At 36.2% G+C, this 21,961-nt stretch overlaps 1 protein-coding gene across 4 annotated transcripts in view; it reads right to left on the reverse strand.

Annotated features, from left to right (window-relative positions):
* The window catches only part of PIEZO2 (piezo type mechanosensitive ion channel component 2), a 534,747-nt gene that overhangs the window by 48,128 nt on the left and 464,658 nt on the right, over positions 1-21,961 (reverse strand). For 2 of the 4 annotated variants that reach the window (XM_053668845.1, XM_053668843.1), the window contains 5 exons: positions 16,945-17,056; positions 13,337-13,399; positions 9,320-9,486; positions 7,418-7,584; positions 1,699-1,866 (listed from right to left, as the gene is read on the reverse strand). In XM_053668845.1, the coding sequence (XP_053524820.1) occupies positions 1,699-1,866; positions 7,418-7,584; positions 9,320-9,486; positions 13,337-13,399; positions 16,945-17,056 (677 nt within the window). The remainder of the gene's footprint in view (positions 1-1,698; positions 1,867-7,417; positions 7,585-9,319; positions 9,487-13,336; positions 13,400-16,944; positions 17,057-21,961) is intronic. The other 2 variants (XM_053668844.1, XM_053668846.1) reach the window with 2 other exon arrangements.

Genomic DNA, 21,961 nt, shown 5'->3' on the forward strand with positions numbered 1-21,961 from the left:
TTCTATCAGCTCTCCACTCTTATCTTCACTCTCTCTTTTTGACACTCTGTTCTTTTCTCTTGCATCCTCCACTTCTTCTTTCTTGTTTTATCTTCTAACTTTCTCTGCCAGTTCCATACAGACAAAGTTGGAAATAAAAATAGAACTTCCACACCAGTGACATTCATGGCATGCTTTTTAATATTGTCTACCTCAGACACAGCCAGACCCCAAAGGGCAGAGGTACAAAAATTATCTGGAGATATGGAATCTGTGAATATAGAATTAAAATTTGTTAGATTCTGAACTATGCATTGTTATCTGAAGGGCATATATAGGCAGCTAGGGTCCATATCCATAAACACTGAGTTTCTCAAATGCAAGGATTGTACCCTTGTACCCATTTCTCTTGTTATTGACACCAGTGTAGACATATTGAATAGAGGAATGAATGGATGAGACTTGGCTGAGCCCTAAGGCTGAAGAATCAGATTAGCATGAGTTTTTGGTGCCAGCTGAGGTGTTTAATATTCCCAGGGCTTTGGCTCTTACCATGCACATCATATAGAAAGCCCTTGGAATGCCAAGCCAAACTGGCTATTTTCTAAGACTTACCACAATTACACACAGCCTTTTAAAAGGCCCTGAAATCGACTGATCACCTCAGGAATTTTCAGACCACTGGAACTAATCTCACACAAGTCCTAGCTTTTAGTTACACTATATCCAATGACAGGAATGCTGTCTATGGTTTTGGATACTTTGGTCTGTCCCCAAAGAGATTCAGCAAATCCTGGTGCTTTCAGGAATCAACAAATTGGAATAAGATAACATGTGTCTGCCAGAGGACATCTCAAATGGCCAAGGCATTCCCATCGTCGCTGGGTCCTAGCACACTGCAACACTGTATTAAGGTATATAGTTGCCAGAAAACAGAAGTTAAGAACCCTCTGATTTGCCAAAATTGAAATTCATTTTGGATTGGATTATTTTGGTGTCAGGATACACACAATGTAGATGATGCTTCTGTGCCCCGATAACCATTCAGAAGCAACTCAAAAAAGAGCTTTTGGATTTTATACAAATAATTTTATTTATAAATGATTATTATTTTATGGTAGGATTTAATGAGAAAACTTAAGCCCAAAGTAATCTTTCTCAAACAAAACAAGTTAGAGTCTACCGCATAATAATATTTTTTAAAAAATCAATCATAAAATATATTCTGGCTTTATGTCAGTTATGCTTATAAAATGTGGGCAGATCTATTCTGTATCAAAATATGACCATTTTTGGCAAATGTTCAGTTTTTTTCCTAATGCATATATCTTTTGATAAGGTCATGAGAAAAATTCTGAGTTTCCTGACACATTTTTCCCTATGAGGACTGCCAAGATGAGCTCTCAGTCAAGGATGAAACATGCTTATTTCTTTGAAAATGAAAGTGTTAAATACTTACAAAATGGAGGACAATGTTTATAATAAGGGTTTTAAAGAAACTCCTAACAGACAAAAACTAAAGAGCAGTTAGTTTACTAGACTATTGTCCTGGAACAACTTATTATGTCCCAGGAATGGTGGTGGTTATGCTTTGGTTATTCATGCAAATTCTTAAAATAAAAATAAAAGGACAACATACATCATACAAACTTATATTTGCAATGACATAAGAGGGAAATATGATAAAATTACAGAACAAAGCATGCACAAGTTAAGCACCTTGATGCTAAACTGCCACTGTCAGCTGATGAGGAGGACATATCCAAGCTGAGCATTTTACGGAGCCTAGGTCGAGCCCGCTCACTTGTTTTAGGAATAGTTTCTGGTCCATCTAAATCATCAAGGGTAGACTGCCTTGAGAACAGCATGGTTGCTTCAGTGTAGCAGCTAGCAGCGCAAACAGTTACAGAGACACAGTGTTAAAACACCAGTGGTAAATCAGTTTACACATAGATCAATTGACTAACACACTGCCATGCAGCAAACCACATGTGACACCACCACTGACAATGACAACCACCACAGCAGGGCTCAAGGACAGGGAGGGACCTGTTTGGCAGGACAATTAAACACAGTAGTACTGGATTTAACAAAATGTATTGGCTAGTGGTAAATTATGAGATGTCCCTCTCTGGCTGGGACATGAAGATAGAATAATTACAAGTCCTCACACTTCTCTTACTGAGAATTTATATCATTATAACTTTGCAACTGAATTTTTCTTAATTGATGAAAATATGCTTTATTTGGAGCTCTCTGGGTTTGTTGAGAGCATTTTGTACCCAAATTGCTTAAGCAGAAATATCTGCTCATGTATAATTTATATAAAAGATTTCAATTCTTTTAACACAGTCTCAGAAATGAGAGAGGGAAACTCAGGGATAACAACAACAAACTAAAGTTTCCACTGCATTTTTTCAAGTGATATTCAGAGAAGCCAAACCAGATGCCTTACATGTGGAAGAGATGCTGGTTTGATATGCAACTAGATATAAACCAACATCAAAAAAAAAAAGAAATAAAATAGTACAAAGAAAAAAACAAAGGAAGTCTAGCAATGGCAGGGTCATTTTGTCTGTTAACTTTTCATTTTGCCTAATAAATTTTATCTTCTGGATCATGTTTTAGGCCTTGATGGATATCATTAGGATGAGAACCCATTGGCTAAAATCCTCAGCTCCTGTTCCCCATTGAAGCAACAACTGGGGAGGGAGTGATGGTAGACCCAGGACTGAGATGCCACTGAAGAAGAAGCAAATACAATTATGATATAGATACTAATTTCAGTTCAGACATACAGCTTAACTCCAAAGAGCCTTATGAAGGTGGCTACTGGAATATGGATCTTCCAACCTGAAAACTAATGACTTGGCTGACCCAAGAGAGCAGGCCTTTGTGATACAGGATGGCTGATTCCCCAGCTGACACTGTTAAGCTGAACATTTTCATTAAGTGACCATACTAGGGAGCCTATACTATATGCCCAGCCTCACAGCTGGATGCCCTCAGTCAATAATTGTGATGCAGAAATGGACACCATTCAGGATATAACAACATTTGGGGGTTAGGAAGCAGGGACTTTGAGTAACTCACTCATGGACCAGTTCAAAAGCTTTTCAGTTTCCAGGTGCTTTAGCACAACCTACGAGAACTCCAGTGGGGCCATCCTGCTGCACAAGTCACAGCTACATGGCCATGAGAGGGGCAAGGCAATAAGAGAGGTGAGCATGTAAGCAATCAAATGGTCTCTAATGAGGACACATGGGGCTGATTTTTAAAAGAAGGCCATACTGCTTTTAGATGTCACCATGTCTTGAACAAAATGAGGAGATGACAGCAAGGTAAAGTGGAAACACGTGGAGTACTTGGCTTGAGTCTCCTCCACAAGGACATTCACTGGTGGCTGGGTGTTAGATAAATCAGATCCCCCCCATTTGGGGTCCAATTTTATCATTCATGAGATGAAGAAACAGGATCTTTGAATTCCTGTATTTCATTTCATAGTTTTAGAGTTATAACTCCATGATCTTTTTGGAGTTTGCAGGCAAAAAAACAAGGTGCACCCTGTCTTGTAGCACTGCTTAAATTTTCTGCATAAGAACCATTGTTGAGATCCCTATTTAACTTGTTAATTCTTGAGTTGGGTTCTGTGGTCCTATTAACTTACCTTAAGACCCCACACAATTGGATTATTTGGAGTGTGACTATTTGTTGTCCAATCCAGGACAGTTTAAATGTATAAGGGAGAGGGTGGGCTTTATAAAATAGACCCAAAGGACAAGACTAAATGGATGGTTGTTACATTGCAGGGTAACACAGAAACCTTTAGGTGACACCTTCCAAATGATAATCAGTCCCTTCTTATCTAGGAATGCTCCTTAAGCTGTCACTACTGCTACTTGCAGGAATTTAAATCGATGTATTTTTTTGGAAGATAGATAATTTCTGATTTTATAGTTGCTATGTTATATCTGGATTTGAAGGAAATCATGACTATTTTACTAAGTCAAAAGAACACAAATTCACTTGGTAGGTTCCCACTGCAACCTTATCTACTATAAGCCCAGAGGTAAAGAAAGATAGGTGACCTGGGTGCCAGGTCAGGAGCTGGGACAGGTAGGACAGTGCTACCTAGGCTGGGTCTTCTGCAAAGTGGGTAGGGCCACGCTGAGCATGTGAGTCCCTACTTGAGGATGATGCTAGACCCTATCCAATGACACAGGTATTGAGAGCACTTCTGTACTCAGAATACCTTCTAGAGAAGATGACTGACCTTCCAGCAGTGAGCATGGCTTTCTGTAGACTCTAGTGTAGATGAATGATTGAGGATTTGAAAGTTTCCTAAAGCAAAGAAACTAGGAAGGCAACAGCCATGAATAAGGAGGCAGATATATAAATTCATTTCCTAATGACATAGACATAACTGACCCCATTATGTCTCCCATTTCTTTAGGTTGAAAATAAAAAGTAAAAATTAATTTTAAAGATACTGTTTTTTTACTAGTATTGGTTGACCATTTTAAATTCTGGGGATATTTTGACAGTCTTTGTTAAAAAGCAATTAATTCATGGATTTAAATATCTTCTACCTCACAATTTTTGATTATGGATATAGTTTTATACTTGTAATTTTAGGTCAAATTTAAGGGCGGGTGTTTGAGGGCAGTAAATAAGTAAATAAAAGCAATATATTTTGGAAAATGTGCATCTAGAGTATCTCAGCATTTTTCTTCTCCATTCTCCCATTTAAAAAATGGTTATTTGGTCACGAAGAGGTCATAAAGTGGGTCATAAATTTTCCAAATGTAAAAATTTGGAAATTTTTACATTCCCCAGTTCATTTTTATTTACCACTTAACTGGGAAGTAACATTAGTCAGTATCTTAAATATTCACTACATTCAGACAAATCTTGCTTCCCTTAACTCCCTGCCAACATGACACACTTGACCATTTCTGCAAAGATGTCCTTGTAGTTTTATTTTAATATGAAAGGTATAGTTACCATAAAATAACTTGGAATGTGTAAGAGTATGGGTAGAATGGGGGCAAAAATGGACTTTAAGTTTTATCACGAAAATGAACTAAAGAGGAAATAATTCCGTTTAAATTATTGATATATAGATGGCATAGATGATATAGATATAGAGGGAATTGTTGCAAGAATACATGTAAGAAGCTTCGTAGTTTCCAAACAGGACAGTTTTTATGGTTTGAAATTAAGAAAAAATGAGAACAAAATCTATGCAACAATGACTTTTGTCTTCTCCATGGAGTCTGTCAAAGGAGACTGAAGGTCCCCTTTGAAAACTGACTGTAGGACACTTTCAGGAAGACACACAAGGAGGTACTGTCAGCACTCAAAGATGTAAGAACATCATACTATTTTCACTTTGTAACAGGTATTATCAATGACTTCAGAAATTAATTATTGATAAATGTGTGTGATTGGGTAGGAAGAGAATGAAAAATTAAGTTTTATTATCATGCACAATGCTCTAATAATCAGTTGTTTTATTTTAGGAGTTAAAAGCATCTTAAACAGAATTTCAATTAGCAAATAAATGTTTTGACCTTGAAACTCTCAAGAGTTTCTGTCCTAAGTGTTTCTTCTGTTAACAAAAATCTGTAATAGCTGAAATATATCTATTCCATTGGAACTTATAAATAAGAAAGATTATGCCCAATTAAAGTGAAAAATAATTTTTTTTGTTATTTCTCAAAGGACTTTAAAAGAATCAATACCTAGTTTCAAAGGATGGGAGGAGGAGTCATATCCATGAAGAATTTTATGTGTACAAAAATCAAACTGAAATCAACATATGTTGAAGACACATACTTTTGAAAAATAAAAATGAGGTTTTAGCATATATTTCATTTTAAAACTTGAGGGTTTTAAAAAATATATATGTTTCCATACTGATTAATTTAGATATGCATCAAATAGACTATTAGAATAAAGAATAGGCACAACTGGAGAAGCTAAAATACAACAATTGGCAACAGCTAAAAATAGCACTTCAAGGTAAAATTTTTTACTTACCTCTTCCAATCGGGTTGCAATTTAAATTTCTAGTTACCTATTTTGGTTTTGGCATTTCAGTATTGCTAAAATAACCTTGGTTCCTTCTACTCTTTCATCTTGTAGCATATTCAGTATTTGTGAAGGACTAACAGTTCACTAGCCCTGGGGCCTTGCTCAGCATATGAATAAAGTGCAACTGGGAGTAACCCAGGAGATTCTAAACCAGCAGTGAGATTGCAGCCCAGCTCTGATGTCCTTATAAAGAGGAAATTAGTCCAGAATTCCACAAATAATCCTGTGGCTGAGTTTTTCTTTCCAGGCTCAAGCCACTTAGAGATGACTTATTTTTATGTGTCTATCCCAGAATCAAGCCCAGGGCCTGGCATGAAATAGGTGCTTTTTAACATGTTAAATAAAAATAGTAAATACATGAAAATCCTCACTGAAACAGCTCTTTACCTATGAAGACAGACACAAGGTGTAATCCACTCAGTGTAGCCAATTAGCTGCAATGTGTCATTTTCCTCCTAACACAGGATTTCTGCTTTAACTTGAAAGTCAAATCTGTTCAGTTGACAGCAGCTGGCAAACACTGGGATGCAAAGAATATATAAATTTTTCTGGGATAGGCCGTAAGAAAGACAGGTCAATTCTCAAAGCTGGCCTGGAGTGCCAAAGAGGCAATGTGTGGCAGCACACTGTATGGTGGTTGAGAGATTGGGCTCTGTGTCAAGCTATTATAGATGGTTTTGGACCCTGGGTCTGCTTGCATATACTTTTGAGTGGTGTGACTTTGGAAAGGCTACTTAACCTCTCTGCAACAGAAATGGGGATGATAACATTACGAATCTCGTAGGATAAACTGAGGTAACTGAGAAACAGTTCTTGGTGCTGGCCCACCATGAATGATCACTACAGGGTCATTGTTGTGAGACAGTGCATGTGGTCAACACAACTCAGGGAAGATGGGCTTCTACTGTCAATCATAAAGCAACAATTCTGAAGGAAAAATATCAAAGATAACAACAGATGGCAGAAGATTATAGTTTAGAAGATACTTTGTAGAGTGGCATTTTAAAAATGAATTAAAGATGTAGCCCTTGACACAAATAGTAATTTTGTCATTAGGATGTTTCATTCTTGTTTGTCTCCAGCTTGGAAACCACTATCCTGTGCCTACCAATCACACAGGCATTTCTAATGGCTTTTGGTCGATACATGATTTTACCTGGCTCAGTCTGGGGAAGGAAAACATTCCTTTAGCTTTGTTGTGCATATGGAAACATCCTGAATAGGGTGGCAATCCATGTAAGTTCTGATTAACTTTCACCCCTTACATTCATTTCTCATATTGATGAAGTCCACCTCTTTTACCTTTGTCCAGATCAAATCTATTGTTCAGAACACAAAATACCTGGAGATACTGTCATGTGAGTCTAAGCTATCCATCCTGTGGGCTGTCTGTGCACCTGAAGCAGCACCAGGACGATCGTCAATTGTGTCCAGTCCAGACTCTCTGGAAAGGTTCATGATGTGGTTCTGATAGTACATGTGGATGCTTTCCCGAGTAGGAACGTTGCCCTGCAGGAAATGAGACATTACCACAGTTCTTACTTGCCTCTGTAGCCATCTGGCATCACTCAATACTGACAGCTCTCAGCTACCATGTACACCTCCAGTAGGTTAACACAAAGCTAGTGAAGCTGGGGGTTGAAGTCAGTTCATGGAGTTAATGGTGTCCAGTATTACTGGGTAATGCTAAACTAGAAATCCCTCTTGTCTAAGGATAAAGGTGGTCAAAAATACAAACTTCCAGTTATAAAATAAGTAAGGCTTGGGAATGTAATATATAGCAGGGTCACTATAGTTAATAATACTGTATTGTACATGGGGGTCCCCCCTTATCTGCAGGGGATACATTTCAAGATGCCCAGTGGATGCCTGAAACCATGAATAGTACTGAATAATATATGCACTACGCTTTTTTTCCTGTAGAGACGTACTTGTGGTAAAGTTTAATTTATAAATTAGGCATACTAAAGGGATTAATAACAATAACTAATACTAAATTAGAATAATTATAACAATATACTATAATAAAAGTTATGTGAATGTGGTTTTACTCTATATCTCAGAAAACTAGCATGGGTTGTTTTTTCTTTCTTCACAATTTTACCAATAGAAGATTCATTCTTACCATAGATTTTAGCACCTCAGTACATGATTTTTTTCTTTCCTTATTGTCAGTAACTTTAACCTTTTTGCACAAAAAAAATGCTTTACAGCTTTGCTTTGGTATATACAAATTGCCAACATCACTACTCTTGCACTTTGGGCCATTATTAAGTAAAATATGGGTGCCTTGGACACACATACAATGATACCACCACAGTGGATCTGATAACCTTAGATGGATATTAATTACCACCAGGCAGGGAGCTTATGCAGCGTGGAGACACTGGACAAAGGGATGGTTCACATCCTAGGTGGGGCGAAGAAAGGCGGCCTGAGGTTTCATCACACTCTTCAGCAGGGCATGCAATTTAAAACTTCTGAAGTGTTAATTTCTGGAATTTTCCATTTAATATTTTTGAGTTGTGGTTGACCAAGGGTAAGCCACAAAGTGAACCATGGATAAGGGGGAACTAGTGTATTTGAAAGTTGCTTAAAAATTTACAAGAAAAAATTGTAACTATGTGTGCTAATGAATGTTAAGTAGACTTACAGTGGTGATCATTTCATTTTATATATGTATAAGTATATATAAAAATATATGTATAGAATCATTATTCTACACATCTGAAACTAATGTAACATTATATGTCAATTATTTTTCAAAAAAATTTTTAAAGAAATCCCTTCTTATATATAATTTTATAGCTATGTATAAGTATATATAATAGTAACTTTATTAGCAATAAACTTTTATTTTTAAATATATTGTATAAACCTTCTATGACTATATTTTGCTGCTCTGTATGCATCCTAATTTTTCCTATGAGACATTTCAGAGCAATCTTCCCAGACTAAACAACATAATCCTTTATGAGACACAGCAGAGTCTGTGCACCTGCAAACTCCGATGAGGCAAGGGGATAGAATGAACAAACCAGCCACTATTCCAGGACTCTATGTGAGGGTCTGATTTTAGTTCTGAGCATGGAACAGACTTAAATATACAGAAAAATTAAGGAGTATGTAAAGATGGTCTGGAAAGAAAGGATTTTATCTTTTCCTACTTGGAGTTCTGGGTATTGAGTTTCACAATCTTTATAATGTGGGTAGAAATAAACAAAAAATATTCCAAGACTGTTACCTTTTTAATTTCTCTGGTCAGCATGCATCTTTCAATTCTCAAAACTGTAGATATATCAATATGCTCCCTTGAAATGGAGTTAAGCCAAGCTGTGAAACTATCCACTGTTGCCAGAAAGAGGACCCAGGTAAATTTCAAAATATTAAATATCCTCTTGATGATGTTATCTAGGAGGAAGAAAAAGAAGCAAGATTTCAAAGGAACAAAATGCCATGACCATGTAGCTGTGCATAGCACGGTGGTGCTCTGCCAAAGTCAGGCCTGCTTTTGGCCCTCTGTACTCGGCATGACAGGGGGAGGGGAGGACCACTGCAGTACAGGAAACTCCCACCAAGTCTTTCTACATGTGCAGAGCCAGCCTCCAAACCAAGCCAGGACAGAATGTTAACATTTGATCACAATGTTGGTCAGAATAGATTTATATACAGATAGCTTTGATTAAAAGTAGAGATGATATTCAAAGATATTTCTGTTATTGGCATAGGAATAGAAACAATCTGTATTTATCCAGGCAATTGAATCCTGTAATGCTTTTTCTGTACATTTCTTCTTTTTTTTTAAGTAATAATAGTTGTTGGAAACAATTTTGTTGATTCAGTAAGAAACTGATATTTCCTACTGCAGTCGCATTTCAATTAAATCACCTTAAAGCTATCCTGTCAAGAGAGCTCAGTGCGTGTTCTGAGTATGTATCTACACCGCTGAACTATCCTTATTCTTAATTACACTGAGCCATGCTAACTACAAAATACTGCACATGGGATCGATGCTTCCCAAACCAACAGAAGCTGTGAAATTCCTGATTTACTTGGGTCCTCTTCCTTATCTGCAGCTGTGACTCAGGAAGCCCAGCAACACTGCCTAGTGTAGCAGGCTCAGGTCTGATTGCCTGACCCTGTCTCAGTGTGGCTTGCCTCTCCCATGCCCTCAGAGAACTCAGCATAAGCTCCCTGATCACTGATTGGGTTTAATGAGATTCCATAGCTGTGACCTAACTTTCTTAAGGTCTGAATCAAAATAAAAGAGGGGATATCCCCTATTAACTGTTTTGCTGGTTTGCTCATGTAAGCCAATAGTTTCTCAACTGGTATACAAGGAATATATAGACATGCCACCAAATTTTGGTCAATGTTTACTTTTTTAAAAAATTGGTACTTAAAAATTTAGTTTTATTAAGTATTTCAAACCTTGATTACAACAATAAAGTGAATACTTAGTGAACATGACAATGAATTGTTTTACTGTTTATTAAAAACGAATACCATCAATAAGAAAACAGTTTGTATCTCTCACTGTTCCCCAGTCTCCCCCCAAAAGAAGAAAACCAGATTCAAGTGTTATAGCAAAACTTTAATGAATTTAGAATTAATTATTATAGTTTGGAATTAGTTTAAAATCATTAAGATAGCATGTAGAAAAGGGCATAAGCCTTTATGATTTTGTACAGGGGTCAACAAAACTTTTTTCTGGACAGGGCCTGATGGTAAATATTTTCTGTTCTCCAGGCCACACTGTCTCTGTTGCAGCTAACCACTGCTGTTGTAGTGTGCCAGCAGCTGTAGACAATGAATGGTCTACGAATGGGCATGATTGGGTTGCCAATAAAACTTTATTTACAGAATTTAATAATTTTCATATGTCATAAAATACTCTTTTAATATTTTTCAACCATTAAAAATGAAAAAATCATCCTTAGCTAAGAAGCCATATAAAAATAGGTGGTAGGTGGGATTTGCCCCAGGGGTTGTATAGTTTCCTGACCTCAAATCTAGTGTAATTACATATGACTATTGGGTGACTCACCCCTGCCCTCTTTCATTTCTTTCTCTCTCCTTTCATTTTTATACCACAGTGGGAATCAAAGTTTAACTTTGTGATTATAGAAAGGAAAAAAAAGTTCTTTGTGAATTGAGGGGCCTAGGAGGAAGGCAAACTTTCTCCCAGGTAAGTGTGCTTTTTTTTCAAAAAGAGAACCATTAGAGGAAGCTTAGCTTTATGTGGGATGGCCTCCAGACAGAGTCCAGATGGTCAAGAGAGACAACTAAGAGTTTAATAGTTCTACCTACTGTAGTAACAAGAACCTCAGAGTGACCAGCTGGTACCTGGGGAAGAAAACCAGGAATCTGGAAAAGGAGATGGGGGAAAATTAAATGAGAAGCGTCTGGAGGGATGGGGCTCTGAGCCACAGATGGCTGTGAAGCCAGATCGCAGACACACAGGCTGGCGAGAGCCTGCTGAGGTGGGTGATGGCTGGCTTTCCCTTTGAAGATTTTCTGCTCTGCAGTCACTGCCTCCCATTATCTGCCCAAACCTCAGTAAAACTGGGTCACATCTAACAGCCTTACATGTGGTGTCCGTTACGAAGTAGTGAAATGAGAAAGGAACCTTCACTGAGCAAAGCAGCCCAGGAAGGGAGCAGCTGTTTTGTGAAGCTGAATGGAGTGAGTTGCCACAGATTCCACAGAAGAGCAATTCTGAGCCAGAGAGTGCTGGAAACACCTATATCGCTCTGTTCATCCAATACTCCTGTTTCTCTTTTGATCTTGAGCATCAAAGAAAAGGCGTGCACTTCCCACAGTACTTTGGATAGAACCTCTAGGCCTTTTATGTAGACATTAAAGGCAAGTTTGACCCCTGAGGGCTGAAGGACTTGAAGTTAGTTACTACTGTTAATAAACATCAGCAACATCTTATATTTCTGACAACTTTTAAAAATCATATTCACAGTTATTTCCTTAGAGGTCATAAAATAAATACAATTATTCCACAGTTTTGCTTATGGTGGTCTTTGGTGTTAAAATCATTGTGTTGGAGACACGTATAACAAGCACTTTACTAACTTGAGTTATCAGAGACTAACATGTGAAATCAAGCTTTTTATTTTTACTTATTTTTAAATCATAGAGGCAGTAGGTCATAATTATTAAGAGCACACACTCTGGGTTCAGGCTCCTTGGGTTGGTATCCTAACTGTGCCTCTCAGTGGCTCTGTAAACTTTGAAAAGTTAGCTAATCTTTTCTCTGCCTCAGTTTCTTTACTGTTAAATGGGGAAGGGGGTTTTTGAGGAGGTTAAACCAGTTAATAAATATGTCTCTATCTCTTGGAAAAGTGCCTGGCAAAGATGATGTGCAATCTCAAGGGTTAGTTACAATCATTGTATAAGGCTTTTCAGTAATAATAGAACATGTGGCCCTACATAGATGTGAGTAAATTATCTGGAAATGGAGGCCAGGTTTAAGAATTGGGCCACAGAGGTTATTAGCCAGCCTTCTGAAGTCTCACTTTGACCAAAGTAAAGAGCCTGAAAATATTGCCTGCTGATAAATGATGGACACAGGAATTCCAACTCTGTGCAATAGAGGTAACAGCATTTTTATAAAACTAGAGAGACATGTGAGTTCATTTCATTTGGAGAATTTTGTTTTGCCTTGTTTTTTCCCTGTACAGAGAAATCTTCCCTATCACATACTATGAAAAGCCCAAATGGTACCATGACAGAGCTGGGAGTTAGAAGACAGGGATTCTGTTCCTTATTTCAGCTGTGGAATTCTGAGCAAAGTCTGGGATTTGGTTTTCCCTCATAAAATGAGGAAGTTGGCCCAAGCTTCCAGAGTACCTCTCATTCCTCATTTCCACTTACCTCTCACTTAACTCCTTCTTTCTATGCCCTTTAAAATTCATTGCCAATAGTTTTTATGGCTCTATTCTGATGGCTTCTATGGGGTATTTATAATTTTCTCCCCATCACTTTCTTGCATAGGAACTTAAATAAAAGAATTTACAAACCGACTCTAATACGACATGCAATCCAACAATGCAAGGGGCAGGTATACTTGTAGGAGTCACTTTGCAATTTTACTGGAGATTAAATTTTAAAGGACACTGATTATTTAGTATTAGTCCAGAAACAGTATTTGATTAGTCATTTTTAGGCAGCCTTTCATTACATAACCCCCTGGGGAAGTAATGTTTTCATTTTTCTCCCAGGTCATTCACATTTGTCTTTATTTTATTACCTGGTCCATCTGATTTCTTTTTGACGGGCTCATCCTCTTGGTCTTCCCACAACACAGGATCTGCTGAGCGTGTTCAAGAAACAGGAGTTAGATTCATTTAGGATATATTAAATGCCAACGCCACTCTTCTGGATTAAAAAAAATTAAATTGAATTTAGGGTATTTTGCTTCTTTTAAGAGTTTCTGGCAAATAGTTTTAAGAATTCATAGCATTCAGATTCTCTTCTGAACAAGAATCATGGAAACCATGAGTGATAAACTGCAATCCTCTGGCTAAACCTTTCCTGCTTCCTATTGTTAAGTGGCCTGAGATTTCAGAATGGTTTCTATATTTTTCATAGTTGAAAATAATCTTAAAAAGAGTATTTTGTACTCATGAAAATTACGTAAAATCCAAATTTCAGTGGAACACAGTCAGGCTCAATTATTTATGTATTGTTGGGGGCTGCTTTCACCTTGCATTGACAGACTTTAATTACAACAGAACTTATGTCCTGCAAGTATTTGATTGTCAAACCACTATGCTGTACACCTGAAACTAATAGAAGATAATATTGAATTTTTATAATGAAAAATTATAAAATTTAAAAAAACTAAAAAAATCCCAAACATGCAAACAAACAAATAAATAAAAATATAAGACATTGGCTTGGAGCTAGATGTTTTCAGTAGAGAGTCTAGAAACATACCTGAGAGTAAATGAAATTATGATATTGACAAAAGTAGCATTTAAATTTAATAGAGAAAAGGAAGAATCATTTCATTAATAGGGTTAGCATAATTGTCTATTGACCTGAAGTAAAAAATTAGATCTTTACTTTGTAGAAAATAAAAAATTCAAAATGTAAATAAAATTAGGAGGAAATGTAGGAAAATATTAGCAAAATATTTGGGTGGTTTCCTTAAGCAGAATGGAAACCTGGTAATGGCAAAAAAATTTAGACCCATAGACATCAGAAAAAATTAAAAATTATTTAGATAATATATTATAAAGTAAATCAAAAGGGGAGCGAATTTTAGGGAACAAAGGGGAAGGATTTACAGGAACTAGTATAAAGGACACATGCACAACAACTAAGGGGGGTGGAAATGGGAGGGAGGTGGGGAGCACTGGGGGGTAGGCTGGGATGGGAGTAAAAAACAGAAAACTGTACTTGAACAATAATTAAATAATTATTTTAAAAAGATAAGCATTGGACTGGAAAAATGTTAACATATAAAAGGGGATAATATTCATAACATATAAATATTGCCTAAATTAAAAAGGACCAACAACCCAATAGAATGATATTATGAAAGATATAAAAATGTTTAAATCTCAGATTTGGAAGTAAAAATTACCAAGAAAATAAAAAACATTCACTCTTATTAGTTAGGAGAATTCAAATGAAAATAAAACCCTGAGAAAGACAAACAATGAAAAGAGTAACACTGCCCTGGGAGATGACATGACAGGGAAATGGACACTCTCATAACCTCATACACTGGAGTGCACATTACTAAAGAGGTTTGGGAAAATATTTACTGAAATACATAAAGGGACACCATGTAATCCAGCAGTCCCACTTCTGATAATGTATTCTGTGGAAAGTGTGTGTTCTTTCTGACCTTTTGCTATGCATTTGAAAACACAAATGTATAACTATGTACACAGCTTTGTTCAGGGTTATCTAAGGCAACATTGTTAATTGCAGCAAAAATCTGGAAGTAAACTTTTGTCCATTAGTGATGGAACAGTTGAATAATTTATGCATATCCATACTATAGAATATTTTGCAGCTATCTAAAAGGATGACATGGATTAATGAATACCTTAGCTGGAGGAATGTTCACGATACAGTGTTAATGGACATGCAAGAGCAGTCTGGGCAGCAGGAGCTCATGTTTGAAATACAAACAAAGGAAACTGCTCGAACACATGTACATGTGTCCATGAGAAAGGCATAGACGTGAACACAGCGTATTGTGAGAATTTGGCAGCTTAGTACACAGGTTTCCAGGGCAGATTGTGCTTTTGGCTCTTTATTGATAATTTATTACACCAGCTCTGTCTTAATTTTGTCTTATTAAACCAATAAAGTAAAATAAAATTAAAGTTACCAAGAGACAGTGGAGGGCAAAATGATCAAAAAGGAGAGAAGTTTTATAATTAGAGCTCCATTAGAAATTACTTTTTCCTTTATTTTACTTTAAACATATTTTTAATTTCAGAAGGAATTTATATACACATTTTCTTTGTAAAGCACAAAAATGTAGCAGATAAGCCTAAAGTTCCCTTTAATCATAGCACTTAGTCTTTCTACCCCCTCCTGCAGAAGTAACTACTGTTATTAATTTTCTAAGTATCCTTCCTTACATTTATACACTATAATATGCACCCATTTAAAGTCAAAACATTGCCTTGAGGTTTCCTTTGTTTTGTAAATGGTTTCATAATGTGTATGCCATTTTGCAACATAATGCTTTTCATTTAACAATATGTCAGGAATTGTTCTCTAAGTCAGTTCAAAGTAATCCATTTTATTTTTTAAAGTACTAAAGAGTATTCCATTATGTATCCAGTAACATAATTTCCTTGAGTCTTCTTCATGTGGGCATTTAAGGTGTTTCTAAATGTTTGTTATTAACAAGAAACATTACATAAACGCTCTTCGACATGTGTTGTTATGCCTGTATGCACGTGTGCAAATTCTGCTTCAGGTTAAGCAACATGCCTGGACATGAGTGAGACTGATTTCTAGTGGGATGTTGTACATTTAAAATTTTCACAGATATGGACACACTGTTCTTCAAAGCAGATGTACAACTATATAACACCATTCATAGTATATGCAAGCACGTACATTTCCACTAATTCCGAACAATGATGTTATGAAATGTTTAGGTTCTTCTCAATCCCGTAGGTGAAAAGCCAAAATGTCAAAAAACTTAGTTTATGTTTCTCTTATTACTAGTGAAGCTGAGCTCCTTTTTACAGGCAATTTTCATTTTCTGTTTGTAAATTGTTTTCATATTCACTTATCTGTTGGGTTGAATTTTTATTTTTTGAATACTTTAAAATTCTTAATATAACTAATCTTTAGTCAGATTTATATAATGAAAATGTGGTTCTTGAGTGTCCACACTGCACTTTAATTTTGTTATCCCCCTCCTTAGAAATGTGTTTCTATCATATACTGTCAAATGTACCAGCATCATGTTAAATATGGCACTGGCAGTTATGTTCTATTTTTGGTAACGAGCACTGTTTAGGCAGGTTTCCCTTTTTCCTTGATCAACTATCAAAAGTTCATCTGTCTAACTAGTTTTTCCAAGAACAGCTTTTCACTTAATGATAAAGTCTTATTTTATATTTATTTTCTATAACAATTTTTCTTTCTACTTTCTTTGGGTTTATCGTGCCTCTCTTTTCATTTTATACAATCCATTTTAAATTCACATTTTAATCTCTCACAAGCAATTAAGGACAAGTAAAAATCTTTGCACTCTTTAGAATTTAAGAACTTGAGTTCTCCAAAGACTCTGCACTTTGCGGTTCCTCTGTTTTATTCAAGGCCACGGAAAGAGAGGGTGCTGGCTAGAACCTGCTGCACCCCTGTGACACTCACCCTCCCCAGACCCTTTTCTCCTTTTCTGTTCTTCTCTTGCAGACCGTTTTTTCTCTTTATGCCTCTGTCGCAGTGCTGTTTTCGGGTCAGTAATCCAGGCTTGATAAACAAACTGAAGGGAGAAAGTTCAATTATTTTCTGGCTTTTTAATAATTTGACTTGAAAAGGGACCAACAGCAAGCTTCCTGGCTTTTGCAAACCTTGTTTTTTTCTCCAAACACAAACTAAATATCTCTCTCCCGTATCCATCAAATGCTGAGCTGACCTGTGCTATTTTTATTATCATGAAATAATAGATGAAAACAGATATGCAGGAATATATTTCATTTGGTATCAAAGACAATTTTGAGGAACTTTGGGTACATACAAACCAACATTTCTCCCAACTTCCCATATACCACCACTATTTGTAATACTTAATGACTGATCTTTTCCATTGCACCCAATATGGAATGAACTGGAAGCCTCAATAATGTGACATTAGAGTCATCAAAAATAAACTGTGAGTCAGAAACAAACTTCTCTTCACTTACTTTGGGAAATAGTTTTGTGCATTTCATACTTTCCCTTGTGAATAACAGCTATTACCAGCACCTTAAGAAAGGGCTTTGTAGATTGATTAGTATTTAGAGAGGAAAAATAAGGTGATATTAAGATTAAGAAGTTATTTCAGATGGTATGGAAGGAGAACTTGGTGCTTTTGAAAAGTTGCCTTTTGTCATTTTTATTCAAGACCTGAAAATAGTTGCATTAATATATTGTAACCAGTAACCATGATAGACCCATTTTGAACAGCCCACCCACCGATAGTTTCCCAATTCATGCAGAAGGGACAAAAAGAAAATCTCGATATACAAAGTCAGCCACCTAGAACCACGAAGCCAAGCATGCATGCTACTCATGCACCCACAGGCACACCTGGATCTCAGGGAAGCTGGGTTTTCTATTATCATCATAAAGTCAAAGGAATGTGTTCACAGGGGTGCTTGTAGGCCCAGACACTTTCATTTTATGTATATAATGTCCAAATTTCTGGAATCTTTGAAAAGTACAGTTTAAAAAAAACATGGGCACTATGAAGTTATAAAAATAAGGAGGAATTCAACGCTTCCATATATGAAAGTGTAAATAAAGGTCATAGGTTATTAAGAAAGAATATTTCTTCTCATTGGTAGAAATCTGAATCTTAAAAACAATTAATGTAAACTAACAATTATACTATTTTGAATTATTCAAACCCAGGAGACAAAAAATATCTTATTTTATGCCCAAAAACATTTTGAAAAATGAAACAAACTGGAATTTGAAGAAGAACCAAATAAAGGAATTTATGGTAGATATTTATTGAGCATGTAAATTAGGATTTCTATGAAGAATATCTCTGAGGTTTAGCATATTCATAAACAAACTTGCTTCCCCAATATATTGACTCTTTTTAAAAAATCCATTCTGCTAAATGTAAATAAATTTTCAGGCTTACAAGCAAAATGTAGTGATATTTTATTTTAAAAAGTTAGAATATTGCTTTTAGAGAATGCAAGATTCCCCAAAATAGAAAAAAAATCAGGATTTATGAATGTAATAAGTGCACAGCTGGAGATTTTTTTTTTCTCTGAAGAAAATGAAACAATTGGGTGGGAGAGTGAGCAGGAGAGAAGGAGGTGCTCAGAACAGAATTTAAGAGGCCTTGTGGAAAGGGTGAGAGTACTGGAACTTTGACTGTTTTAAAAGGGAACTCCTGGTTCTACATTTGACACCTAAATGATTCAGCCTATCAGTTTTTTCTCATTGAGATGAGAATTTAGATAATGCATTAAAGAGGAAAGGAGGGAGGAGAAAGAATCATGTGACACACCCTTTGTTGTAAGTAAATTATCTTAATGTTGGTGTTTGGAAATACAAACATTTTACAGTTACAGGAACATTTGTTAGAGGGTCGGTTTGGCCTAAATCCAATTGTTTCAGGAAACATTTGATAATGAAGATGGAGGAGGAAACATTGAATTTCTTACTTAGTCAAGAAATAGAAGTTTCTTCCTGAAACTTCTTTCTTGGTAGCTGTAGCTAAAATCCATTTGATGAGTCTCTCTAGGGACTCAGACACAAGTATCACTAACCATAAGTACAAAAGAAAATGCATGGCAATGTGTTTATGTAACCTTTGGCTCCTCTAAACTGCACTGCCACTGTATTCCCAACTTTATCTTAAAATTTATCTTACATTTTATCTTAAATTTTATCATATAGATTAAAGAAAATGGAATTCACTTTACTGAAAGCTTACACAAAAAAGAATTTAATCTTTAAAACAGCTGAGAACTGACATGGAGATCCTTAACTAATATTAGTTAAGTTTCATAAACTGGCCTTTAATTGAGGTGTGGTCCAGGAACTTTCTATGTTGTCTGTAAGATTTTTTTTTTAAGTAAGATGGAGGATAATTACATTGTAATCTTTCACATAAATTCTTTCCTATGAATGGAGAAAGTCATATGGCAGTCATTAAAGGGAAAAGGAAAAGAACCCGAGGGAAGTGACAACAATGAATATTAAATCAACCATCAGGATCCTGGCATTTAGAAAATGGTGGGGACCTTGAGTGCTAGATCCTACTCCTCCAGTGGACCAGCTATTTGTGCTTCATGGGGAGCTTAAGAGAAATACAGAATTCCAGGTCCCACTGAGGACCTGCTGAACTTAAATGACCTCCATTTAAGTTAGATCACAGGAGAAATGAGGGAAAAAATTGGTTTTGATCACTATCCAAACCATTTGCTGAACACTGAGAGTTTTTGCGCTTGCTTTAGATTAAGTCAGGGAAAATAACTTTCTTTAAAGTACAAGAAGGATAATTCATTACCTATGATTTTCAGTAATGAAGTGACAACAGCATAGGTAGCTGGATAACTTCTGTTGTGCATTAGATTAATTAACAAGTAATTTTTTAAAAAGATTTTATTTATTTATCTTTAGAGGGGAAGGGAAGGAGAGAGGGAGAGAAACATCAATGTATGGTTGCCTTTCTCGCGTCCCCTGCTGGGAACTGGCCTGCAGGGAACGAGCCTGCAACCCCGGCATGTACCCTGACTGGGAGTCAAACCGCGATTGGATTGTCTGGTTCGCAGGTCCGCGCTCAATCCACTGAGCTACACCAGCCAGAGCAGATTAATTAACAAGTAATTTTTAATTGGTTCCTTTGGCGGTCACTAGCGACCTGGGAAGGAGCAGCTGCACACACATTGCATGGCAGTGCGGTCTAGTGAGGAGATGAACTGATGTCCAAATGAGAAATGGAAAATGATGTCCAGTTTAGGAAGATGGAGACTTAACAGGAAGCCAGAAAGGTCATGGAGCAAACTGAGTCTTTTATTAGCTTATTTGTAATTTAACCAGCTTTCTGAGAAAAATTATCATATTTTTTGCACATCATAACTGATGCATGCAATCAGATGTGACCCTTTTAAAGTGAAATGTGACTTAGACAAAACTACAAAAAGGACAGAAAATAGATGTGTATCTGCATTTTCTCATTCTATTTTTGGGTAAATTCTGGTATTAGCTGAAAAAAACAAGAATCAAGTAATATGAAATTTGGCTTATCAGAACTCTGTGGAAAAGTTTGCCAAATATTTTAAATTCTTATACTTCTTTCAATGCACAATCTATAGAACAGGGAAAAGGCAGATGTAGCAACAGAGATCTGCTTGTCTAAAAATCTATGGAGCAGAGGGTCACACACCACACATCAGTAAAACATCAAATACCTTTGCAGCTCTGATTAAATACTGAAGAATAGTTTTGGGAAGTTTAATGATAGACTTTGGCAAGGCTAAAATGGCTGATGCAAACTTTCCAATAGCTCTCTACAAAGAAGGACAAAGCAAGAGTAATTAGTAGGAAAAAAAAACAGAAACTAGTAATTTAATATATGACGTCAGTAGGAGTTTGTCTCTACGATTACATCAACTAGGTTGGAATGTGCCAATCACTGAAGCTAGAATAAAATGTCTCTGCTTATAAGTTAGGAATAAAGAAAATTGTCAATCTTTGCAAGTAATCCATAAAAATAGTGAAGACGATCATGGTTTCTTGTTTTCTGCATGATAAGTGATGATTAGAATAAAAATAAAAAGTCAAGTAGTTAGTATTTGGTAAGTCAGCTACACACATGCACACAGTCATCTAGAAACACAGAGTTAGCAATGAGGTCAGTGAGAAAGCAACAGAGCAAGGTGTCTCTGTGAATAATTAAGTTCTTCAGTGCATTGGGAAAACAGGGGTGGATGTAATCTGCCAGCTTGAAGAAGCCTAGCCAGGAAAATGACAATGACCTCTTCATGGACACATCATGCAATTCAAGGTATAACAAGTGGAAAATGACTCCTACTATGAGGCTCTTTCATGAAATGTGTGTACATATAAATACATATCAAGTTTTCATTTCATGTGTAAGTCTTCTGCCAAATTATCATGTTTAGGTATCATTGATTATACATCACTGGGTATACTACACTTACAATAATGAGCTATACAACTGAGAATGGTACAGTAGGCTCTGAAAAAAAAGGCAGATAAATTGAAAAAAATTAGAGCTGTGCTAGATAGTCTCATTATTTCAATAAATTTTCAAATTTTAAGCAATACAAATAAAAATGATTTTCAAAGTGAAGTAACAATTAAATGACCATTTGAAAACAAAGCAAGTATTTTATTTTCATGATCAACTATTCTACATATCAAAGTCCATTTAAGCAATCCAAAGCAATGCCAGAGAAGTCCACTTCATTTCCTAATTGTGAGAGAAAGGAAGTTTAATTTTTTGTTTATAGCATCAGAAAAATTTTGATGCAGATGAATGAACCCATGACTGGAACAGTGGTCTTGCATGGTAGGAGCAAGCATCATTAGTTTACTGAGGAATAAATAATTTCAGATGAAAATCAGAAGCTTCTGTGAACTATCATATATGAACATGACAAAAGAAGTCTAGGCTTGCAATCATGGTCTACCAAGAAGA

The sequence above is a fragment of the Artibeus jamaicensis genome, unplaced genomic scaffold (assembly GCF_021234435.1).
Source record: "Artibeus jamaicensis isolate MK-2021 breed Jamaican fruit bat unplaced genomic scaffold, CSHL_Jam_final contig_511, whole genome shotgun sequence".
NCBI classification, from domain to species: domain Eukaryota; kingdom Metazoa; phylum Chordata; class Mammalia; order Chiroptera; family Phyllostomidae; genus Artibeus; species Artibeus jamaicensis.